Raw genomic sequence first — 27,041 nt, 5'->3', positions numbered from 1 at the left:
GTAGATATAAAGGCCTTCAATCCAATAACATTTTTTTGACTGTTTTCTGTATCTGTTCATGACATGTTAATGATACATGGTCCTGGCTCCTAGGACTTCATCCTGGGACTGCCACTATTTCTAGCTTTTCATCATTCCAAAAGTAGTTTGATGCATTAGTCTAGGTATTCTACTGGTCAGCCTAGGTATTCTACTTGTATCGCACAGCCTGGAGTTGCACATTGGGACCCTGTGGATTATAAATACAGCTGATTTGTGGGATTTGCCTGGGAAATTAAAAATTTCGATGGGCAATTTCCCCTGTGACTGGAACACCTTTTAAACTCCTCCCCCCCACCCAGCACCCATCACCCATCCAGCTTTGACTTGCCCCAATCCCATGCCAGACCAGAAGAACTCCCTACACAATCAAAGCTCTTCAGTCCCACGTCATTCCCTTCACTAGCCCTGATTTTCCTTCACTAGATGTGACGTACATCTCCCCTGACTTATCCTAACCCGTCTCACTTAGCTAGCACCCTGGCATTCTCTCTACCTGACACCCCAGCCTCTTAACCAAATTCCTGAGCACCAGATTTAGTTTAGATACTTACCCTTTCACAGTAGTTGTCAATGTGTCTGTACTGCTGGATGTTTAACTCTCAGAACACAACATGGAACAAAAACAAAAACACAGGAATTGCTGGAAAGTCTCAGCACATCTGGCAGTAACTGTGGAGGGAAATCAAAGTTAACGTTTCATATAATTCTTCTTCAGAATTGAAAACACTAACTAAATAGTTGATTTGGATTATACTTCAGTATGAGGAACAATGTTGAATTCAGGTATGCTCTGCATTTCTGAAGGAGCCAGGATCAAAATTCCCAGCTGGAATATGGAGCTCACATTTACTGTGAGCAGAGTGGTGATCCAACTTTTTCCTCCCAACATCTGGGTTGTTGTTTTTAGGTCCAAAGTTGATTTGCCACAGTTTTGTCCATTCAATAAAACAATTTATATCCCTATGCTTGTATCTTCATGTCATTGACAAATGAAGATACATCATCTAAGTCCTTAGTAAATGCAGTGAATATTTAAGCTCCTTGCCTAAATACTTGAGAGGCATTACAATTGATATCCTACCAATTACATCTTGTTCATTATCCCTACTTTCTATCTCCTGTTACTTGGTCAGTTTCCAAATCAGTTCAATTATTTGCCTTCAAGTCCATGAATATTCCAAGACATCTTTTGCAGTTTTATTGTCAGATGTACTCTTTTTTTTTTCCTATTTGTTTTTAATAGATATGCTTCTTTCCTTTTTTTGTATTTACTGTAAAAGTGAAGTGACTGGAAAAAAAACTTAAAGAAAAAATGCATAACATTGTTCTTGTGCATCTGAAACCATTTAATTAGCCGCTCATGTTGTGGTTAATTCTTAGTGTTCAGGCAGTCTGATGAATTATAATAACCAAGACATCCATTACTTTTTATAGGTTGAACTGATTTTGCACAAACTTGATAACTGTACTGCAGTAATAGTGTGTAGTGGACTCCACTATGGTATTTCACTTTACCAGTTACTGAATATTTGGGATGCAATAGATTCTGAAGCAAGTTATCTGTGTTACTGGATTTGTGGGATGCAAAAAAAGAACAGACTTCAACAAAATCACGGCTAAGATTGTTAAGACGATGTGCGTGTTTAGCTGTAGGGGTAACTGAAGCTATTTTACTTCTCATGCTTTGACCTGACAGTGTTGTATAGGATAGGACATCCGTTCTTAGATAAGATGTTGTAGCAGTAATGTCACTGAACTGTAATCCAGTTTCTCAGGTCAATACTCTGGAGGTATGGTTCAAATTGCACCTATTTAAATTTAAATTTAAAACCCTATGCAATATTTACCTGTTCCAGAGCTCAACAATGTGGTCTATTCTTAATTGCCAGAGTCGAGCAACTTCACTGGTTTTACCAGTCAAAATTACAACCCATGAAAGAGGTTTTGTAAATCTGCAAGAGAAGGCAGCAGAAACATGGGAGCCCAATGGACTCTAGTCACATCTGGGTAGTAGGTCTCAGTGGGAGAATCCCTGAATTGTTACAGCACAGCAGGAAGCCATTTGGCCCATGGTACCTGCAGCAGCTTTTCAAACAGTCACCATTACCTCGTGCTGACCTCCTGTTTTCTCCGCTGCATTGCTGCACACTGTTTCTATCTAAATAATCATCTATTGCCCTCTTCGGTGTCTCAGTTGAAAATGCCTCCGCTACACTTTCCAGGTAGTGTATTCCATACCATTTATATGGTGTGAAAAAGGTTTTTCTCACATCACCCTTGCATCTTTTGCACATCAGTTTAAAGTTATTGTTCCTTTTACGAATGGGAACAACTTTATCTTATCTATTCTATCTCAACTGTTCATGATTCTAAAGCATCTCTCAGTCTCCTTTCAGCCACCTTTTCTCCAAGGTGAAGATTCCCACATTAGAGTCATAGAATCATTCAGCATGAAACTGATTCTTACATCCAACCAGTCCATGCCGAACAAAATCCCAAACTAAACTCATTCTACTCTCTGTTTCTGGATCGTATCCCTCCAAACCTTTCCTATTCTTGGTATTTATCCAACTATCTTATAAAGCTTTTAATTATACCCACATCTACCACTTCCTCAGGAAGTTTGTTCCACGAACAAACCATCCTCTGTGTAAAAGATTTGCTCCTTGTGTCTTTTTTAAATCTCTCTCCCCTCACCTTAAAAATATGCCCCCAGTCTTGAAATCCTCCATCCTAGGGAACAGACAACTATTATTAACTCTTATCTATAGCTCTCACTATTTTATAGACTTCTGTAAGGTCCTCTCTCAATGACCTACACTGCAGTGAAAGCAGTCCCAACCAATCCAGACTTTCTTTCTAACTCAAACCTTCCATACTTGGCAAAATCCTGCTAAATCTCTCCTGAACCCTCTCTAGCTTAATAATGTCCTTCCTTTAATTGGGCACCAGAACTGGAAACAGTATTCCAGAAGAGGACTGACCAATGTCCTGTACAACTGCAACCTGACTTCCCAGCTTCTATACTCAAAGGACTGAAAAATGAAAGCATGCGTGCTAAAGGCCTTTTTAACCACCTTGTCTGTACATGATGCAAACTTTAAAGAACTAGGTCCCACTGGTCAACAGCACCTCCCAAAGCACTACCATTAATTGTATAACTACATCAATCTGTCTGTATAACTGAAGTTTTTCATTTGTGGAACTGTACTAGTGAATCACCTTTTGTACTCTCTCCATGCATTCATACTTTTCCCATGCTGTGTCAATTATAAAGGATGAAATTATGACACATCTGGATAGCAGTAACAAGGTAGGTCAAAGTCAGCATGGATTTATGAAGGGGAAATCATGCTTGACTAATCTTCTGGAATTCTTTGAGGATGTAACTCTGGAGGTGGACAAGGGAGTTCTAGTGGATGTAGTGTACCTGGACTTTCAGAAAGCCTTTGATAAAGTCCCACATAGGATGTTAGTGAGCAAAATTAGGGTGCATGGTATTGGAGGCAAAGTACTGACTTGGATTGAAAATTGGTTGGCTGACAGGAAACAAAGCATAGTGATAAACAGCTCCCTTTCAGAATGGCAGGCGGTAACCAGTGGGGTACCGCAGGGATCAGTGCTGCAGCTTTTTACAATACATATTAATGGTATAGAAGATGGTATTAATAGTAACATTAGCAAATTTGCTGATGATACAAAGCTGGGTGGCAGGGTGAAATGTGAGGAGGGTGTTAGGAGATTACAGGGTGACCTGGACAGGTTAGGTGAGTGGACAGATGCAGTTTAATGTGGATAAATGTATGGTTATCCACTTTGGTGGCAAGAACTGGAAGGCAGATTACTACCTAAATGGACAAGGTAAAAACAATGACTGCAGATGCTGAAAACCAAATACTGGATTAGTGGTGCTGGAAGAGCACAGCAGTTCAGGCAGCATCCAACGAGCAGCGAAATCGACGTTTCGGGCAAAAGCCCTTCATCAGGAATAAAGGCAGTGAGCCTGAAGCATGGAGAGATAAGCTAGAGGAGGGTGGGGGTGGGGAGAGAGTAGCATAGAGTACAATGGGTGAGTGGGGGAGGAGATGAAGGTGATAGGTCAAGGAGGAGAGGGTGGAGTGGATAGGTGGAAAAGAAGATAGGCAGGTCGGACAAGTCCGGACAAGTCAAGGAGACAGTGCTGAGCTGGAAGTTTGAAACTAAGATGAGGTGGGGGAAGGGGAAATGAGGAAGCTGTTGAAGTCCACATTCATGCCCTGGGGTTGAAGTGTTCGGAGGCGGAAGATGAGGCGTTCTTCCTCCAGGCGTCTGGTGGTGAAGGAGGCCCAGGACCTCCATATCCTCCAAACCAAACCGCCCCGTGGCCCAACATTTCAACTCCCCCTCCCACCCTGCTGAGGACATGGAAGTCCTGGGCCTCCTTCACCGCCGCTCCCTCACCACCAGACGCCTGGAGGAGAAACTTCTTCACCCAGAGAGTGGTAGGTGTGGGGAATGCTCTTCCCCAGAGGGCAGTGGAGGCCCAGTCTCTGGATTCATTTAAGAAAGAGTTGGATAAAGCTCTCAAGGATGGTGGAATCAAGGGTTATGGAAATAAGGCAGAAACAGAATACTGATTGAGGATGATCAGCCATGATCATAATGAATGGTGGTGCAGACTCGAAGGGCAGAATGGCCTACTCCTGCACCTATTGTCTATTGTCTATCCAGAATGGTACACAATAATTCAGCTGAGGTCTAACAAGTGTCTTACACAAGTTCAACATCACCTCCTTGCTCTTGTGCTCTAGGGCTTTGTTAATAAAGCCAAGAACACACTATGCTATATGAAATGCTCTCTCCACCTGTTCATCCACCTTCAATGATCTGTGCACATATATGCCAATGTCTCTCTGATCCTGAGCCCTTTTTAGAATTTCAAAGATGCAAAAGTATCTCTCTCATTTATTATCAACTCTCAGCTCAATGATCTCTGATTTCCTCAAGTCTGATGCATTCACAGAGTAGATTTTGTTATATCCATCTCTTCATTGCACATGGGCCTCCTCTTTCCAAAACCTTTTATTGACATCTCTAAATTGCCCTGTGTTCCTGATTTTATGTTCCTGCTGGGATAATTACTTCAAAGTCTAAGGTATATTCTAAAATGATATAGCAATTACTAAAGTTTGGGTTGTGTGGAGCATGGATGGAACTGATTAATGTTTTCTTTTACCTATTGTACTTGGGTCTGTTCACATGACGAAGTAGTTTAGCCTTTAGTCTTTGTCGATTTGTAAAGGCTGTCCTTCGTGCATTTTCAATATATGTTCAATGAAGAGTTTCTGACATTTAAATAAAATGTTTCTTCTCTAGTGCAAAAAGAAGCACACACTTGTTTGTCCTGAATTCTCCAAGACTGGGAGCTGTGCGCAGGGTTCCAAGTGCAAGTTGCAGCACCTACAGCGGAAAAGCCACAAACGAAAACACACTTCTGATACAAGTCAGGATGGAGTGGAAGAGGAGGGTTCGGCTTTAAAGCAAGTTAAGCTCATAGATCTCAAAGAAAGGTAAAACCAGTTGATTGCCCCTGAGAATTGAGATTAAAAAATGATTAGTCATAAGATATTTTACTCTATGTATATGGGGAATTAGCAGTTGAGTTACATACCATAGAATGCCTAACTTTTGACCTGTTCTTGTAACTATAATATTTATGTGGCTGGTCCAGTTCAATTCATGGTCAATAGTAACCCTCACTTTACAATCAGAAGTGAGTGATTAGACGTCATTACCCAAATGCTGGCCCAAAATTTCTGTAAAATGATTTTCTAGTCACCTGCACTGTAAATTTTAAGATTTCTTTTCAAAAGCCAAGTAATGTTGCTAAAACACATGAGAAAAATTTAAAGCAGCTTATACTTATGAATTTCCTCCACTCAATAAATTCTGAATCTCAACCATGACATGAAGAGAGCAGAGGTGCAGTAGACCTTAAGACAGGCAGTCAGCAGCACCTAGACAAGTAGACAAGAGGAGGACCCTGAGATCGGGGGTCAACAGCATCCAGAGGAGCAAGCAAGAATAGGGCCCCGAGACAGGATTTTGTGAGAGACTGTGTACAATGAAATGAACAGAAAGCTGTAAGTTAGTTGGATAATGTAAGATTTGGCCAAAGGTAGGTTGGGCCAGGGCACTTGCCTTCAAGGCAGCAGCAATAGGTCCACCAGATTGGGAAACTAAATCTGTATTACCAGAGGAAACTATTTTGTTGATTATTTGGGGTCTTAAGTTCTGTTCGTGTCTGTATTATATGGGTTTATCAGCACTAGTAAGATTGTAATTTGTTTTTATTTGTTCATGTGTTGAGTGTGTAGGTAGCATTTATTGCTCATTCCTAGATACTCTGGAGTGTGTGCCTTCTTGAACCATTGCAGTCCATTTTGTCTAGGTACACCCACAATGCTGTTAGGAGGGACCTCCAGGATTTTGACTCAATAACACAGAAGGAATGCTGATATATTTAAACGTCAGGAAAGTGAGTGACTGAAGGGGAAACTGCAGCTGGTGGTGTTCCTACGTATCTGCCACCCTTGACCATCTAGATGGTAATGGTCCTGGATTTGGAAGCTGCTATATAAACAGTCTTGATAAATCTCTGCAGTATGTTTTGTAGATTGTTCATTCTGCTGCTACTGAGTGTTGTTAAAAATCACACAACACCAGGCTATAGTCCAACAGATTTAACCTGGTGTCGTGTAATTTTTAACTTTGTATACCCCAGTCCAACAACGGCGTCTCCAAGTCATGACTACTGAGCGTTGTGGTGCCAGCAGAAAATACAATCCGGAGTAGGCTGTTCGACATTTTGATCTTTCTCCGCCATACAATAGTATCATGGCTGATCCTCTGTAACATCTATTGAGTTATATTCCTACTTTCTCTTCATATCCCTTAATGCCTACAATTTATGGCCAGCTGGAAACACTCTTAATGATTGTAGTACCATTGAATATCAGATGTCACTGGTTACATGCTGTCTTATTGAAGATAATCGTCTGGCAGTTATGGGACATGAATCTTGTCACTTGTCAACCCAGGCCTGGATATTTTACAGGTCTTGTTGCATTTAGGCATGGACCCTTCAGTATCTGAAGAGTCGTGATTAGTGCTGAATGTTGGACAATCATCTGCAAATATTCCTACTTCAAACCTTATGATGAAGAGAACATGGTTGATGAAGCAGCTACCTTCCATAACAAAATTAACAGCTGCCCTGACAGACTGCTGTAGAGATGTCATGGAACTGTGTGACTGACCTCCAACAAACAACCATCTTCCTTTTTGTTAGGTATGACTCCAACCAGCTGAGACCTTTCCCTGATTGATTCCGGTTTTGCTAGAGCACCTTGATATCACACGCTGTTAAATACAGCCTTATTGTTGGGGCAGTCACTCTAAGCCTCACCTCTGGAATTCAGCTATTTTATCTATGTTTAAACCAAAGCCGTAATGAAGGTGGGTGCTGAAAGGCTCAGTATTAAAGGGTTTAAGACATTTGAGACAGAGATGAGGAAGTTCTTTTTCTGATGGTAATAAATCTGTGTAATTCTTTACAGCAGAGCCCTGTCGAGGCTAGGTTGTTAACTGTATTCAAGGCTGAGCTTGATGGATATTGACTCGGTAAGGGGATCAAACATTAATATGGATAAGGCAGAAAAGTGCCAAAGTGCATAATCTTACATTCTCTGACATTATATTCCTCTGCTGTTTGAAGTTTCTAAAAAACTAATGATTTGGAGATGCTGGTGTTGGACTGGTGTGTATTTTCACCCACAGCGTGGTAGAAATATGGAACATGAAGCCTGAGAGAGTGGTGGAGGCAACATTTAAGAATCTAGATGAGCACTTAAAATACTGGGGCATAGTAGCCTATAGACCAAATACAGGTTAATGGGATTAGTACCAGTACAGTGTTTGTTGGTGCATTAATATACCGAATGACTCTATGGGAAAGTGATAGCATAATGGTCATGTCACTGGACAAGTAATTCAGAACCTAGGCTCTAATGTTCTGAGAACATGGGTTTAAATGCCACCATTGTAAATATTAAATTTTGACTTCTATTTTTTAAGAGATAACTGAAATCATGGCAACCATGCAACACTGTTGATGATTGTTAAAGCCATGAGATTCACCAGTGTCCTTTAGCAATGGAAATCTGCCATTCTTGCCTGGTTTGACCTATATGTGACTCCAGACCCATAGCAACATGGTTGATTCTTAAATGGCAACATCCCATAAACGAATAAAAATGTTAGTGATATTTGCTTTGTTTAATTAGTTGTTCAGTATTTCCCAGGAGCTGAAAAACTACGCCATGTTCTTCGTGACCTGCAACACATTATCAATGAGGATGAGCACCTCACCAAGGCCTTCCCCACACCTCCACTACTTGCCTTTAAACAACCGCCAAACCTCAAACAGATTGTTGTCCGTAGCAAGCTGCCCGGCTCTCAGGACAACTCCATACAACCCTGTTATGGTAGGCACTGCAAGACGTGTCAGACATAGATACCACCATTATGCGTGGGGACACCTCTCACCTTGTACATGGCAAAGTGCCAAAGTGCATAATCTTACATTCTCTGACATTATATTCCTCTGCTGTTTGAAGTTTCTAAAAAACTAATGATTTGGAGATGCTGGTGTTGGACTGGTGTGTACAAAGTTAAAAATCACACAACACCAGGTTATAGTCCAACAGGTTTAATTGGAAACACAAGCTTTCGGAGCATCACTCCTTCATCAGGTGATAGTGGAGGGCTCAATCCTAACACACAGAATTTATAGCAAAAATTTACAGTGTGTTGTAACTGAAATTATACATTGAAAAATTGAAAAATTGATTGTCTGTTAAGCCTTTCAGCTGTTAGAATATCATAATAGTTTCACTTCTTTCATGTGTAAATCGCAAAACCTTATTTTAAAAAGTTACATTCTCAGGTTATCTGTTAACAATGGTGATAGCAACATTACGGATTTCTTAGAGAAACTCAGCGCACATGGACCAGTCGAACAGGGAACAATCCTCGTCACAGTGGACGTTTCCACACTCTACACCAGCATCCCCCACAATGATGGCATCGCGGCAACAGCCTCAGTACACAACACCAACAACTGCCAATCTCCAAACACCATCCTACAATTCATCTGCTTTATCCTTGATCACAACGTCTTCACCTTTGACAACCAGTTCTTCATCCAGACACGTGGAACAGCCATGGGGACCAAATTTGCACCCCAATATGCCAACATTTTTATGTACAGGTTCAAACAAGACTTCTTCTCTATGCAGGATTTCCAACCAACATTATACACCAGGTATATTGACGACATTTTCTTCCTCTGGACCCATGGCAAGGAGTCACTGATCAAACTACACAGTGACATCAACAAGTTTCGTCCCACCATCAAACTCACCATGGACTACTCTTGACTATCTGTCTCATTCTTGGACAGATACATCTCCATCAAGGATGGACACTTCAGCACCACACTCTACCGCAAACCCACAGACCACCTCATAATGCTACACTTCTCCGGCTTCCATCCAAAGCATATTAAAATTGTCGTCCCCTATGGACAAGCCCTACGCGTACACTGGATCTGCTCAGATGAGGAGGAACGTGACGGACACCTGGAAATACTCAGAGATGCCCTCACAAGTACGGGGTACGATGCCCAACTCATCGACCGCCAGTTCCGATGTGCCACAGCAAGGAACCATAATGACCACCTCAGGAGACAATCAATTTTTCAATGTATAATTTCAGTTACATTACACAGTAAATTTTTGCTATAAATTCTGTGTGTTAGGATTGAGCCCTTCACTACCACCTGATGAAGGAGCGACGCTTCGAAAGCTAGTGTGCTTCCAATTAAACCCGTTGGACTATAACCTGGTGTTGTGTGATTTTTAACTCTTAAAAACAAAGGAAAGTTTCAGAATTAATTGGTAGTTAATTTGTGTTTCTACCTGGGAGCAGATCTTATGTCCCATTACCATTAAAGATGTGAATCGTGAGATTCTTTACTCTGAGTTGGTTTTGTAAATTCTGTTAAAGCATAACCAGCTGCAAGACTGGTTAATGTTTTGATGTTTTTAGAAAAGCAAGTAAGATATCTTTTCAACTTTGAATCTTTTATACTTCCTTGGAAATGAAGAGACAAAGCAAGACCCTGATCTAAAATAGAGTAAATATTAAATCTGACTTCTGTGGTGCCTACAGTTGGGTGCCAATATTCATTAAAAGGCAAAGTGGGAAAGGAAAAATGACTGGAAGCTAAAGGAAGAGGTTAGCTATAATCCTTTTAGTAAAAGGCAGTTGACTTAGTTGCAATTCAACTTACAGAATAATCAGCATTGTTGTAGTTTGAAACCATAGCAGGGTATTTGAAAACTAGCATGTTTTCTGAAGAGTGATAAGCCCCTGCACAGGAGTTGCAGGATGGCCCATGCCTGTGGTATAGAATCCAGAGTCATGAGGTCAGGATAGAAACTGGAGGGTTGCTTAGCCAAAAGCTGATTGAAGGGACCCTATGAAATTTGAACCTTGGTGAATAGTGGAGCATTGGGGAGAAATCAGAATGAATTCCAGAGAGTGTTGATGTACCTTTCAAATTGGTCCCAGGAAAAGAGAATAAACCTCCAAGGTTGTACAAGGGAACTCTTGGGAGACAAATAGAAAGCAGACCTGAGTTTATAGCATGTCTTTATAAGTAGTAGTGTTATATGGGTGTCTAAGACCAATGGGCATAAGTTTAAGGCTTAGAGGATATCTGAGAAAAAGTATTTTCACCCACAGCGTGGTAGAAATATGGAACATGAAGCCTGAGAGAGTGGTGGAGGCAACATTTAAGAATCTAGATGAGCACTTAAAATACTGGGGCATAGTAGCCTATAGACCAAATACAGGTTAATGGGATTAGTACCAGTACAGTGTTTGTTGGTGCATTAATATACCGAATGACTCTATGGGAAAGTGATAGCATAATGGTCATGTCACTGGACAAGTAATTCAGAACCTAGGCTCTAATGTTCTGAGAACATGGGTTTAAATGCCACCATTGTAAATATTAAATTTTGACTTCTATTTTTTAAGAGATAACTGAAATCATGGCAACCATGCAACACTGTTGATGATTGTTAAAGCCATGAGATTCACCAGTGTCCTTTAGCAATGGAAATCTGCCATTCTTGCCTGGTTTGACCTATATGTGACTCCAGACCCATAGCAACATGGTTGATTCTTAAATGGCAACATCCCATAAACGAATAAAAATGTTAGTGATATTTGCTTTGTTTAATTAGTTTTTGTACGAGGTGAAGTTTGTTTTTGTTTTAAAAACATGATATCTTGTGGAGTACTTCTGTCAGTGAATTACTGAGTGTGTGGCTTTCTTCTTTAAATGTAACAGAATTGCAACATACTTAATTCTAGCCAATGAAATTCTGCTCGATATAGAGACTCACTTTCCAAACCTAATTGCATATTTAACATGGTTTAACTCCTGCTGCTATCATTTTGAACAAAGATAATTGGCATAAATTCTTCTGCTGTAATAGGCTGGCAACTGATTTGAATCATAAGAAATGTTTCACTTGGCAAAAAGTTACATTTGAGTAGCATCCCAAAAAATGTCATATGTTCAATTAAATTGACTAACTTTGTATGCAGAGTAACTGGATTGTATAAAAGGAAAATAATCATGATTCTCTCAATCTTTGGTAGAGAGATGGAGAAGACTGTGAAGCAAGTATTCTCAGAGAGAGGAGCTAACGTTTCTGTCATCGCTGAAGAATCGAAGACCAATAACGGTAACCAGGATTGGTTGCCAGCATTCATTGCTCTTCATTCATCCACATCTTCTGAAGAGAAAGCAGATTCTGAAGTAGAAGAAGTAAGAGCTGGTGAAACACTGGGTATGTATTTACTCATTTTTTTATATCTGGTCAATTTCATTTGGTGTTGCCTTAGTACTGACATCCCCACACTCTCAGATCCAGCGCAGAATGAGATAAGGAGCTAGGTGCTGAGGAAAATCCACCAACTCTACTGCTGAACTAGTTTAGATTTGTTAAATCTGGAATGCTTAGCTATCCTTACTCACCTACCAACTCATTCCAAAATCATTTAGTTTATGTTTGTATGTAACCTTTAATATAATAAATGTGTCAGTGTTATTCATAGGGAAGAAATAGATGACCAGTAGGAGGAAAAGTTCAAGAGAAGATGTATAAAATCATTGTCAAATATCAAGACTGTAAAGAGGATTTTGAAGTTTAGGAGAAGACAGTAAAATTCCCAGAAATTATGTTTAGAAGTTGGTGACTCATCACGCTTAGTGATGTTTGCTCTTCAGCTGACTTTACCTGGTTACCATTGGTGTGGTAAAGCAAATCTGTCTAATAGGAGTTCCAAATGTGACATACTTGTACAAACCAAAAACTGATCTGATCGCTCCAAAAGTACAGATTCTTTGGGATCTGGAATCAATTCCCAGCTTTCTGCTAGAAAAGCAGTATGTAAGAGCTCTAGAGTTTATACAACATGGAGAAGTTCATTCGGCCCCATTATGTCCATGCTTGGCATCAAGCATCTATCTGTTTAATCTGATTTTCCAGCACTTGACATGCAGCCTTATTTACTATGACATCTCAAGTGCTTATCTAAACAATTCTTAGTCTTCTCAGTTCCTGCCTCTACCATCCTTTTAGGCAGTGAGTTGCAGATACCCACAACCCTCTGGATGAAAAAGGTATTTCCTCAAATTTCATCTCAACCTCCCTATCTTAAAATTATGCCCTTGTTGACCTCTCTACAAAAGGGAAAAGTTTCTTCCTATCTGCCCTATCTAAACCTCTCGTAATTGTGTATACTTCAATCAGGACCCTCTCAGCCTTCTCTACTTTAAGGAAAACTAACCTAGCCTATCTACTCTTTCTTCATTGTTGGAACTTTCCAGCCCAGGCAACATCCTTTGCACCTTTTCTTGTAAAAATCACAGCCTTCCTATCATGTAATAAATGTAAATCTTTTCAGTCAAAAAATATTTGATTGTAAAATGGTTCTTGTTTAATGAAAAAGATAGTACAGAGGGAAACATTAGATCTAAGTACCTGGATGAAGCAGTATCATAGGGAGAATGCATGTATGAATAACAGGCAAGCTCTAAACTGGTTATAATGGCTACTATAATCAAATTGCCTGATTCTGCTTGTCAGTGGGTAGGATTTCTAAAAGTAATTGAAAAATTATTCCAGTCATCTCTGAAATCAGTTGCAGAGCCATAGAATGTTTAATTGCCACAATTTCCAGCCAGTGTTGTGAGATGGTTAAGGTTGTCACAGATCTTGAGGTTGTAAAGGCCAATGGATCCTGAAAGCCAAACAAACATAGAAATCAAAATCTTATAAGGCATTTGGGATTTGGCAAAAATTGACACAGATTTCCATGGCATGCTATCATGAGCTTTCCTGGGTTCAGCAAAAAAGCAGAAAATGGCTGATGTCTAAAAATACTCAACGTCTACACCTTGCAATACTACACTGTATACGATTTATTGGTTACACTGCAGGGACTCACCAAGGTTAATTTGTCACTGTGCCACATCCCTGGTGACCTCTATCAGTTAGAACAAGCTTAGCCAACCTTTCAGCACAGGGACCACACATTTCAATTTTTCTCCATCTCCTAGAGTCTGAGCAATTTTCAGAAACATTACGTTTCATACAGCAGTAACCATACAATTCAAAAACCATTCCAAAGAAATAAATCAAAAACTTAAATAAATAGTTAATTAATAAAAATAGCTATTAAAACATGCTCAGAATTAGAAATAACTAATTAAACTGCTTTGCCTTTTCTTTCGAGAAGCAGAGCTACAGAGACAGACAAACTAGGCCCAAGTCCACAGATGTTAACTCCGGTGGAGCCGGAGTTAAGCTAAGGAGTTGGCTTTTACTTAAATTTGCTGATCTTGCATCACCTCTGGTGTTCCACCCTCTGAGCTGATCACAGCAGAATTCGTACACAAGTGGGGTCAGGAGTAATTTATTGTTTTGGCTTGCTTTTCTTCCTCACCCACCTGCTCTGCATTAGGTCTTTGGGGACGGATGGAGAAGGATGGGTGAACTTTTGATTCGCTCATTTCAGGCTCACAAGCTCTCTCCCTTCTCTCATATGCACTATGTTTGTTGTGTTTACTCTCCCTCACCAGCACGCATACTCCTTCATGCCCACTTCTCCCACAGCCTTACCTCCCTCTCCTTCACTCGCCATTCTCTCCCTCACTCGCTCCGCTGTCATTTGCTAACACCTCTCCCATTCTCACACCCCCATGCAGTCACCCCTCACTCCCATATACCTACCCCTCCCATACAACATCCCCACAAATACGCTCACCATCTTCATGTACACTGACATAATCTCCCATACTCACCCCTCTCTCCTTCGCTAACACCACTCCCATTCTCACCCCACTCTCCCATGCACTTCGCCTTCACCCTTGTATACTCACGTCAGTCTCACATACAACACCCCCGCCAACACACTCACCATCTTCATCTACACTCATCTCCCTCTCTCTTTCATTCTTAACCCCAGTCCTCCACTCGCATCACCCTGACACTCACCACCACACACCTACCTCAACTTGTCTTTGTCTTTCTCTCTCTTTCTATCATATGCTCTCACAGTCACTCAGCTTTGTCCCATCCCTTGCCTAGGCTTCCCAATCTAGCATCTTCGTTTCAGTCCTTCACTCATTCAGGGCCTGGGTTTGAAGAAAGGAACTTCATTCATCAGACTACAATTAACTCCATGACTTGGGAGTCTTCATTCTAAGACCTTGCTCCTTGATTCAGGCTGCTGTCCCTGTCACTGCTTGGCAGATAGCCCATCCCATACTCTAACTCTTTCCATATGTTTGAGCAGACTTGTCACTGTGCTGAGTGCACAGGCCTCAGGCTGGTTGAAACTATTCACATGCACAAAGCGTACTGCTTCTCAATTAGAAGTAATTTCTCTTCTGCTTTGGTTGGTGATGGGTTTACAAGTGAACTCATCTGGTGCAACTCTGGGTCCAAAACGGCATCTGATTGAGCAGCAGCTTGCAGACTCTTCCAGTTGTCCTTTCTGTACTTGATCTCTGGTCATGGGTCGGACATGACACGTTGACAGGCCACAATCCAACCTGCTTGCTGTTGGACAGAGTCAAGTTAGAGGGATGAGCATTAATTGCATAGAAACACCATTTCCCCTGCAAGGTTGCCTATCATTCCTAACTTGAACATACATTACAATTACCTTTTCCTGAACAACTATCCTGGAAGATACTATTGAACACTATTGTGGGATCACCATCAACAGCAGGCACACACTTATCATTTTTCTTTTAAAAAAAAAAGGGGTTTTGCAGTTTTCCAATGTCCGTAATGGTGTAATGCACTATTAAGTTATTCAGTATGAGAGATGGTGTCAATTGACTGTCAGCCTGGTGGTTTTCGGTCATCTACTGACTGGAGTTTTGTAACTACCCAGACATTGAGCAAGAACAGCTTGCAACCTCCAAGGCAATTCGAGTTTTCCATATTTCATCCTTTTTTAAATTGTTTGAAGCCATTTTAAAAATGTGCTGGGACTGATAATTTCAAGATGACTGCACCACTCACAGATCACCTCATGCATGCGATAATTTAATTACGGATCATTTGTCGTACTTTAATTTGTTCATGAAAGGGAACAAAAGTCTCAGGGAATCGAGCAGATGTTTCTGTTTCCCAATTGCCCGTTTAGTGAGGAGTAAATGGCAGCATTCATTCCGGCTAAAGCCGGAGAGAGGAGTGAGAGATGGGTCTTTACAGCTTTGAGTGATTTCTTTTGTAAACATTTTCCAGAGATATGCTTCTTTGAGCAGTTATAAACAAGAGTTCAGCTCAGCAGGTGGCAGGCTTTTGAGATCCCTGCACATGTCATTTTATTGTCATATTTCATGGTCATAATCATAATGGAAGGAGTTCACTACCAGCTTTTAACAGCACCACTGTGCGCACTTAACAGCTGAACAGGTTTGTTTGACATATCACTGGAGCATAGGTAATAAGGTAGTGCAAGGGATGAGACAGACTTTCTTCAAAGTAATTGATAGCTTTTGGATGTTACCATGTTGTGTCTATGTCAGATAATAGCTCAGATAATGGAGCATTTAACTGCAGGTTTATGATCGGTGAATTGTAATATATCCCAAAAAATGCTTTTGTTAACCCCTTTCTGTCCTTTCTGAAATTAGTATTAGTCGTACATTGTTTCTTGACTGGCTTTATGACTTCGTCTTTTGAAGTTGTTAGCTTCTTGTTGAAGTATGCAGTTCCACACCATTGTTGTTTCTTCAAAAGATTCAATATTTGGAATTCATGTATATGTCAACATTTGAGTACTGGAAGACTGTAAACAAAGCCAAAAGCCACAAGGGTCACTGGGTAACAATTGGCAGCTGAAGCATTAGGTCAGTTGTCCCCAGTGTAGTGTTGTTGAGGTGTTGAGGCTGCTGATGCTGCTAATTAGGTCAATATACACAAACTAGTAGTCTTCATTGACTGCTCACTAGGGATTTTGGCTGAGCCATTAGAGCAATTGTACTGACTATTATTTCAATTTAGGTACTTTTGAAAGCAAGCAAGAAATGACCATTTCTGTGGTATCTTTCTCAGTTCAGACCATAGGAAATAATTTGCTCGCAGCCAACATCTCATAGATCTCTATTTTTAAGTGATGCTAATTACATGACTAATATTAGCCAGGACTAGGGGGAAAAAAGCCACACTCCTCTTCAAATCATACTATCAAAGTTTTACGTATACCTCAGAGGACAGATAAGGCATCAGTGTTTCATCCACAGGAAAGCACGTCCTGTTGTTCTGGGATGTAAACCTAAATTGTGCTGAAATCTCTGGAGTGAGACTCAAACCCCCAGCTTTCTGATTTAGAGCTGAGTGCACCTCCACCAAATTCGAGTTAAAACTTTAGATTTTATTAAACCTAGGCAGAATAATGGTTAGGTCGCCATTTTGATTACTTTAGGAGGGATTTCAAAGCTATGAGGAGAGTGCAGAAGAATATCACTAAGGAGATGCTAGAGATAAAAGGTTCAAGAAACAAGGCATCTTTTGATGAGAACAGTCATGCAACAAAGAAAGGTTGCAAGGAGACCTGATGGAGGTGCCCAGAGTTGGGAATTTGTCTGGGGAACTTCTCATACTCAAAGGGATAATTCACAAAATGAGAGGTTAAGCTTTTTTTTATACACAGGAGCAACACACAAGTATTATTAAAATGGTATGAGGAACAAGCGAATGAATGGAACTAAGCAAACAACGTTTTCCTAGAGTCACAAATTCAGTGGCTTCTGCCTGTGCCAGTGTAGTTCTGTAATTTGAATGCTGAATCTGGAGGTGAGAAAAAAAGTTGGAAATGATTGAAATCTGAAGCAAGTAACATAAATTGTGAAAATTCAATAAATTGTTGGGACTGGAGGAAGAGGGGTAGGATGGCTCCCTGTTCTGCCTTTCCTCAATTGACTAAGAAGTTTTTTTTTGGAAAGAATATATTTACCAATTCAGTGAGTGTTCAACTGTTTAAGCTTTTCGATCAAAAAGACAAATTTAGGTCAGTTTTACTGAGCTTTTACACAGGAAACTCTACATATTTTATTGGTCTAAGGAAAATAATAAATTAAGTTTTGACTTTCATGTTCATGAACATGCAGTGGTTTACACCCACATAAATAGATTACAGAGTGCAGGAGGACAGGTTAAGCAAGTTTGATTGTGACATTAGTGTCTGACCAGCAATTCAACCATTATCATGACTCGTGTACTAAAGGGATGTGCATTAATGAGGTTAGTGAGTTGGTTGATTTTATGCTGAATTTAGCAATCACATGGCTTTCACTTGGTCCTAATGCATTCACTGTTCAGCAATTTAGAGATTCTGGAAGTAGGAGGAATGGAGTTTAGCTCTTTCATATAATCTCTTGCTTCAACACATGGATGCTTACCATAGGCAAACAAGGTTCAGAATCTTGTTAGCTGGAGAGAATGAGAGAGGGAGAAGGAGTTCCATTTGGCTTATGGCCCTTCAATGTCTTGGCTGCTTGTATTGTACTGAAGTGAAGCAGATGCTTGAAACACACAATAGCTTTGATTGTGACATTAGTGTCTGATCAGCAATTCAAACATTATCATGACTAGTGTATTCTAATTGTAACATGATCGAATTATGTCACTGAATCACTTTCTCACTCACAAGCTCCTTGCTTATGGTCAGTGATCCACTTTGAGGAATACCTTAGGCAATGCTTTACTATTGGAAGGAGAAATATTGTTTACTTGTATTTTTCTGAGATCATTGTCTTAGGGACTTGGCAGATGTGGGGGTTAATATTACGTGGTGGCAGACTGCTCGCTCTCTCCCTTTTTTCTTGGAAAGGCAGTCAGCAGTGAACTAACAGATGATTAAGAAGTGCGCCTCAAAGCTATAACATGCTGAACTAAGCAATAGTTTATCCTTCCTTAGCCTTATCTCCTCTTAAAACCCTGTGTACGCTTACCCCAATGCCTCGTGTAGCCCAGCACCTTCTCATTTTTTAGTGCTGAACCATCCAGAACTAGAAAGCTCACAAATGGTTCAAAACATTCACTTTCAATTCAGCAATGACAAAGGGGAACAAAGAACAAACAGAAGCTTCATTTGGCTCTGGGAACAGACAGGGACTGCTTCCCCTTCCAGCAGCAACAAATTTAATGTCAATGAATGAATCTCCACATCCATGTCAATTAAGACCTGTCTAACTCATTGCTTTTGATACCGAAGTACTCTCATACCAAAGGTGCTATTTCTCCTGTTAAATGTCCTCACCTTCCTTCTTGGAAGACTGAAGGCACACTCTCAGCTCTCTAGAGTTTATCACATTCTCTCTTTGCCAGCTCAGTATGTTCAGATTGTACAGCACACTTTGTCTGGACCCTACTATAAGGGCCCCTCCTAGAATGATCTAAGCATCGGAACCTTATCTTCAGACCTATTGTCTGCTCCACTATGGTCCTGATCAAACAATGGGCTGCACTGTATCCATGCTTGACCTCAGTCAAGTGGTTGCATAATGGAGTCATGAGCATGGTCACAGAAAGTAATCCTTGTCTCCGTGTAACCCATCTTGTACAACATTCAGCCCTTGAAATGAACCCGTAATATGAGAGTTCTCAAGAAGGTAGGCACCATGGCAGTTTCCAGAACACCTCGCATGGACCTAGAAAGACGTGGTAACAATAATCACAAATTGCTTGCACATTGGTGATGGATTGCTGATGGAATGGAACGCTGTTGTGTTGCTGAAGTTGGCTATATGAAGATATAGTGCTCTCAATGCAATGTGTATTGTCTATTGCACTGTGCACTTTGAGGAAGCAAGCTATGTTCCTAAAGCCTACTGCCCAACCTGTAGCACTGACCTTGTTATGGGAAAACAGGCAGAAGCAATGTGATTGGCACAAATTGCACTGGTAAAAGCTCTAATAAATTTGTAGTTTGAAGGTTGAGGGATCCTACACAGGACTGTAGTGGCTCCTTAGAAGCAGCCAGTTGCCTAAGAGTTTAGTGCCACCAGAATAGGATGGCTACTCACTCCTTCACATCACAGTCGCCACTGCAGCAGTTAGCACAGTTCAGTGGCAGTGTTCTAAGACATTTTCGGTCTGTGGTGGCACTGCTGCTTGTTCATTTGGAGGAAATAGCATTGAGGATGAAAGATTGCAGTTGAGGAGGCCTTCACCTGCCATCTCTTCTTATGGAAGCTGTTCAGCATCCGCTGTAGATTGCTGCTGTTCCTGGGCTTATAGCACATATTTTCCTTCTTCGTTTCTTTGATTCTTAGTTGCCATGCAGTTCATGCAAGAAAACTGCTGCAGCTGGATCCATTGGTCATGCTTCCATTGATCCTGTGGGGAATATCAGAAATGGAACAGATTTTTCTGTCAGTAGTCAGCATTCGCATCACTCACAAATAATAGTTACCATACTCTTCCACACAATGGGATATAGAAGACTCTGATAAGGAGGGCCATTGAACACCTGAATATGGAACTTTGCCATAGTACCTTTTGCTGATAAATGTAGAATAATTCAGGTCGTGCAAAGACCGCAGGAGATTGTCAATGCTATATGATTCCTGATAAATAATAAAAGTATATAGCAGTTGCTGGATATCTGAAACAAGTACTGAATGCTAGAGAAAATCAACAAGCCTGGCAGCCTCTGTGGAAAGAGAAACAAATTGAACATATCAAGACCAGTATGACTTTTCCTCAGAACTGATACCTTGTTCTCCCACCCACAATTTATTCAAAAAGGCATCATTGCATATGAGAGCATATTGTTGAACACTAACAGTTCAAGCTGAGAGGGAATCAGCTTCAAGATTGTTTGGGACCAGCATTTACACCCCTTTTGAACCTCCATGTTCTTCCAGGTAATCCCTCTCAAGTCCATCAGTACAACATCTCCATACATGCCTACAGACCACTTTGTCTTCCAACTCCATGTCTTTGCATTACCCCTTCAGCTCTATCAAAGCCAGAGTGGTTTGGACAATCTATGTGGGCATTGTTGGCTGGGCCAGCATTTATTATCCATGTCTAGTAATGGTGGTAACTCTCTTCTCAAACTGGTGTAGGAAAACTCACAATGCCATTAGGGAAGGAGTTCTATGATTTTGACCCACTGCCAGTGAAAGAATGGCAATATATTTCCAGGTCAGGATGGTGACTGACTTGAAAAAGAATTTACCTTCTGTTCTTGTCCTTCTAGATGGAACTGGTTGGAGTTTGTAAAGTGGTGTTTAAGAAGCCTTGGTGTATTTCTGTAGTATGCACATTGTTGCAACTGAGTATCGGTGATGGAGGGAATGACACATGTGGTACTGTTCAAGTGAACTTCACCCAGGGTGGTGTCAAGCTTCTTGAGTGTTGGAGCTGCACTCATCCTGTCAAATGGAAAGCAGGCCATCATGTTCCTGACTTGTGTCATGAAGACAAGTATTAGGAAGTTGAGAGGTGAGTTGCAGCCTTTGAACTTCTCTCATAGGCACAGTATTCATACAGCTAGTCCACTTCAGTTTCAAGTCAATGGGAGTGATGTTCATGTTGATAGTGGAGGATTCAGCAATGGTAATACTACTGAATAAATGGGTGATGGTCAGATTCTGTCTTGTTGGAGATGGTCATTGCCTTGCTGTTTTGCAGGGCAGTGGTTAATTGCCACTTGTCAGCCCAAACCTGAGTGTTGTCCAAATCTTGCTGCGTTTGGACATGGACTGTTCCAGTATCCGAAGAGCTGTAAATGGTGTTGAACACTGGGCAATTGTCAGCAACCATACCACTTCTGACCTTATGGTGAAGGGAAGGTTATTGAAGATGGATTGGCCTAGGACACTACTCTGAGAAACGTGAGGGCTCTTGTGGTGTAGTGGTAGTGTCCGTCTGTTTGAAACAGCAGGCCTGGATGCGAGTACCACTTCCTCCGGAGGTGTGTTGTAATATCTCTGAACTGGTTGATTAGAAAATATCTACCCTGAGGAACTCCAGCAGAGATTCTGCAGTTTTCCCCCCTTCTCTTTATCCCAGAATCACTGAATTACTACGGCACATAAAGAGGCCATTAGGCCCATAATTGTGCAGGTTCTGTTCCCTAATACCAATCTCTTGCCTTTTCCCCATTTCCCTCAAAACAATTTCTGTCCAAGGAATCAGCCAATACTACATTTCCGGGCAGTGCATTCCATATGCTGAATACTAGCTGTGTGAAAACATTTTTTCCTCCTATCAGCCTGGCTTCATTTGTACATTACTTTGGATCTATGTCCTTGTGTTCTTTTTTTCTTTTCTGAGTGGAATAACTTGTCCCTATTTACTTTGTTCAGCCCATGAATGATATTAAAAATCTCTGTCAGATCTGATCTCTGCCTTCTGCATGCTGTGTCCAATCCACAGAATTGACTTACTCACTCACTCAAGCAATGGCCTCAATAACTTGCTTTGTTTTCATTGAATTGACCCACAGGACTGACTGACTACAACAGACACCCCCAAGTGCTGTTATGACAGGACCGCTGACTGACCTGTATACAGCTGCCAGACCTACACACCATGACACCCTGGACTGGTTGAACTGGACCTGCATGGCTGGTTCTGGCCCACTCTGCAAACTGTAGTGATTTGGACTCCTCTGACCCTGACGGTCCCAAATAGGTTACTGACCATACCCAAACCCTTGAGGCTGATCATCAATGATACCTTTGACTTACTGTGGCTGAATCCCCCTATTGACTGAGGACTTCACCTCTTTGATTTTGAGCTACGGCTGTTTGTTAGTTTCCAATGCAGTGTTTTTTTCTTGTATGTTGCAGGTATGTGGTGCAGATGTGGCAATAACTTAGCACAGTGCCAGAAAGCAGCATGTCCATCCCTTTGATTATCATTGCTGACAACCATGTTAAGCTGCCTTTGTATCTATGCTAAAATGACAGAAGTATTGTGTGCCTTTAAGCTATGGCTAAGAGGGCAAAGCACAGAAACACATGGCAAGTAAAGAACACTGTGAGCATCCCAGTTAGTGCAAAGCGAGTGCTAAGAGAGTGCATACAGATCCCTTAGAGGCACCATGGCGTAATCCAGGAGCTGGATTACCGGAAATGTCACCATCCAGTTTCTATCCACGAGGTCAGAGAATGCAATATTGCATATAAGTTGGTTTTCAAAATGAAGTGAGATTAACTATGCATACAACTAGGCCATTTACTAGTCACTAGCAAGAATCTAGTTTTGCCATTCAACACTTGGTTGGAAAGTAGGGGTTTTGGGTCTTGATGTCAAGAAACACCTCACTGCTGATCCCATGTGATTTTCCCATCTTCTTAACCAACACCCAAATCATTCAGTACCTGAGTCTGTCCTTTGTGTCCACCTCACAGTCTAAATTCTCTCAGCTTTACATCTTTAAAACAGTTTACTCTTGGCCTTTCGGTCTCCATCGTTCACATAGATTGTAAAATGTTGATCCATGTAGCAGCCTGCCAATTAGAAATGACCCATTTATTACTACTTGTTGTTTTTCTCTATTTTAACCAATCCCTGCTACAATATATTACCTGTGGTTGGTCAGCTCATTTGCCTGGATGCTTGATTTGTGATGGTGAGTGACACCAGCAGTGTGGGTTCAGTTCCTGTACCAGCTGATGCTACCCTGAAGAACTCTCCCTGACAGCCTTCCCCCTCACCAGAGCCGTGGTGAATCTCAGATTAAACCACCACCAGTCATCTCTCTGTGGTGAGGGAGCAGCCAAATGGTTTGCAAAGATTATTGTGACTTTATGTTGCTGCGCCCCCCCCCCCCCCCGCCTTATGAATCATTACCTTGCTATATTTTTCAGTTAGTTGCTGACTACGATCATTTGAGCGCATTAAAACATCCATTTGTTTGCCTTTATCCATCTATCCTGCCTGTTACAAAATTTTTAAAAAGTTAATAATATTTGTCAAAATGCATTTTCCTCTCATAAAACCATGATTGGACAAAGTAATCATGTGGTAGTTTTTTAACTGCATGTTCGTGGTTCTGTTCGCCAAGCTGGGAATTTGTGTTGCAGACGTTTTGTCCCCTGTCTAGGTGACATCCTCAGTGCTTGGGAGCCTCCTGTGAAGCGCTTCTGTGATCTTTCCTCTGGCATTTGTAGTGATTTGAATCTGCCGCTTCCGGTTGTCAGTTCCAGCTGTCCGTTGCAGTGATTGGTATATTGGGTCCAGGTCGATGTGCTTATTGATTAAATCTGTGGATGAGTGCCATGCCTCTAGGAATTCCCTGGCTGTTCTCTGTTTGGCTTGTCCTATAATAGTAGTGTTGTCCCAGTCAAATTCATGTTGCTTCTCATCTGCATGTGTGGCTACTAAGGATAGCTGGTCGTGTCGTTTCGTGGCTAGTTGGTGTTCATGGATGCGGATCGTTAGCTGTCTTCCTGTTTGTCCTATGTAGTGCTTTGTGCAGTCCGTGCATGGGATTTTGTACACTACATTGGTTTTGCTCATGCTGGGTATTGGGTCCTTCGTTCTGGTGAGTTGTTGTCCGAGAGTGGCTGTTGGTTTGTGTGCTGTTATGAGTCCTAGTGGTCGCAATAGTCTGGCTGTCAGTTCGGAAATGCTCTTGATGTATGGTAGTGTGGCTAGTCCTTTGGGTTGTGGCATGTCCTCATTCCGTTGTCTTTCCCTTAGGCATCTGTTGATGAAATTGCGCTGGTATCCGTTTTTGGCGAATACATTGTATAGGTGTTCTTCTTCCTCTTTTTGCAGTTCTGGTGTACTGCAGTGTGTTGTGGCCCTTTTGAATAGTGTCTTGATGCAACTTCTTTTGTGTGTGTTGGAGTGGTTGCTTTCATAGTTCAGGACTTGGTCTGTGTGTGTGGCTTTCCTGTATACCTTTGTGGTGAATTCTCCGTTTGGTGTTCTCTATACCATCACGTCTAGGAATGGGAGTTGGTTGTCCTTTTCTTCCTCTCTAGTGAATCGGATTCCTGTGAGTGTGGCGTTGATGATCCGGTGTGTGTTCTCTATTTCTGTGTTTTTAATAATTACAAAGGTAAAACACAAAGATTACAAAGATTAAAAACACAGAAATAGAGAACACACACCAGATCATCAACGCCACACTCACAGGAATCCGATTCACTAGAGAGGAAGAAAAGGACAACCAACTCCCATTCCTAGACGTGACGGTACAGAGAACACCAAACGGAGAATTCACCACAAAGGTATACAGGAAAGCCACACACACAGACCAAGTCCTGAACTATGAAAGCAACCACCCTAACACACACAAAAGAAGTTGCATCAGGACACTATTCAAAAGGGCCACAACACACTGCAGTACACCAGAACTGCAAAAAGAGGAAGAAGAACACCTATACAATGTATTCGCCAAAAACGGATACAAGCGCAATTTCATCAACAGATGCCTAAGGGAAAGACAACGGAATGAGGACATGCCACAACCCAAAGGACTAGCCACACTACCATACGTCAAGAGCATTTCCAAACTGACAGCCAGACTACTGCGACCACTAGGACTCATAAAAGCACACAAACCAACAGCCACGCTCAGACAACAACTCACCAGAACGAAGGACCCAATACCCAGCATGAGCAAAACCAATGTAGTGTACAAAATCCCATGCACGGACTGCACAAAGCACTACATAGGACAAACAGGAAGACAGCTAACGATCCGCATCCATGAACACCAACTAGCCACGAAACGACACGACCAGCTATCCTTAGTAGCCACACACACAGATGACAAGCAACATGAATTCGACTGGGACAACACTACTATTATAGGACAAGCCAAACAGAGAACAGCCAGGGAATTCCTAGAGGCATGACACTCATCCACAGATTCAAACAATAAGCACATCGACCTGAACCCAATATAGCGACCACTGCAGCTGACAGCTGGAACTGACAACCAGAAGTGGCAGATTCAAATCACTACAAATGCTGGAGGAAAGATCACAGAAGCGCTTCACAGGAGGCTCCCAAGCCCTGAGGATGTCACCTAGACAGGGGACGAAACGTCTGCGACACAAATTCCCAGCTCAGCGAACAGAATCACAACAACGAGCACCCGAGCTACAAATCTTCTCACAGACCTTTAACTGCATATTATCAATTCCTGAATAAAGGATTCCAGCATTTTACCAAAGACTGATGTCTGGATCACTGACCATTTTGTTCCATTTTCTGTCTTCCTCTTTGTTAAATAAAAGGTTACATTTGTGAAAATTTCTGGATTGGTCAGTAACATAGTCACAATGAATGCATCCACTATCTCTGCAGCCACACCTTTTGAAATGTGTGCAGTCAGATCCAGGAGAGTTATTGGCTTTTTGTCACTAATCCAGTATTACTTGGCTCATACAGTTCCCTACCGTCTCTTGGTTTCCTAGTATTTTAGTTTCAGGCTTCTACTGTGAAGATAGGCACAATGTTTATTTAGGAGCTGTCCATTATAATTTCTCCTGCCTCAGCATCTGCATTTACTTTCATCAGTCTGTTGATTATATGTGCGTGGATAAGTTATTGCAATATTTCTTTGGGTTGAATTTTTTAGGGAGCCTTTGCAGACATTTATAATTGGTGAACTAAATTAATGACAATTCCATGATTCCTGCCCCATCTCCAGCAGCGGCAATTTTCACTCATATGGAAGAAAACCTTTATTCTGCAATCCCGACATGGCTGGCATCATTGCATATTCAAGCAATTTTCATGGTGGTGGCTGACTTACTAAGTGTATGTGGTGCACAACCTCTAAGAGTGATCTTGCACCATAGTTGGAATGAGGGAATGCTTTGAAAGAAACTTTGAGGTCCTACTGCCTTGCATACCACTCGTGCCACTCTACACCCACAAGTGCTTTCCATGTCAGCCATTCCCTCCCCTTCACTCCCACTCCCTTCCACCATCACGCACGTGCACACTTTCTCTCACATACACGCACATTACCTCTCGTCCCTGGGATGCCCCCTTGCCAATTCATGACATTTCCGTGCCCATTTCTAAACATTTGCACTCTGTTCTGAAAGAAATACCGATTGATCAGACAATATTTCCCCGTGCACAGGTATGTTCAGCACCCTGATGAAGGTCTATGTTGTCAGTCAAGCCTCATTGTGTATTCTTGGCTGAGATCTTGAACTTACGTTGTAACCAGCCAGCCTCAGCATTTAGCACCTTTGGTTTGCAGTGGCGCTGAACCTGATTCCAGCATCATTGAGCACTCAGCCTACCCCTTCAAATGATAATTGCACCTTTTTGAGATACTTCAACAGGCAATCAAAGTAGGAAATCTGT

At 41.5% G+C, this 27,041-nt stretch overlaps 1 protein-coding gene across 1 annotated transcript in view; it reads left to right on the top strand.

Annotated features, from left to right (window-relative positions):
- Positions 1-27,041, top strand: part of zc3h3 (zinc finger CCCH-type containing 3) — a 278,128-nt gene that overhangs the window by 231,246 nt on the left and 19,841 nt on the right. The window contains exons 10-11 of the mRNA XM_072570014.1: positions 5,398-5,591; positions 11,818-12,008. Coding sequence (XP_072426115.1) covers positions 5,398-5,591; positions 11,818-12,008 — 385 coding nt within the window. The remainder of the gene's footprint in view (positions 1-5,397; positions 5,592-11,817; positions 12,009-27,041) is intronic.

The sequence above is a fragment of the Chiloscyllium punctatum genome, chromosome 5 (genome assembly GCF_047496795.1).
Source record: "Chiloscyllium punctatum isolate Juve2018m chromosome 5, sChiPun1.3, whole genome shotgun sequence".
In the NCBI taxonomy this organism is placed as follows: Eukaryota; Metazoa; Chordata; class Chondrichthyes; order Orectolobiformes; family Hemiscylliidae; genus Chiloscyllium; species Chiloscyllium punctatum.
Note: the sequence above shows the minus strand (reverse complement) of the source record. Positions and strands in the feature narration are given on the sequence as shown.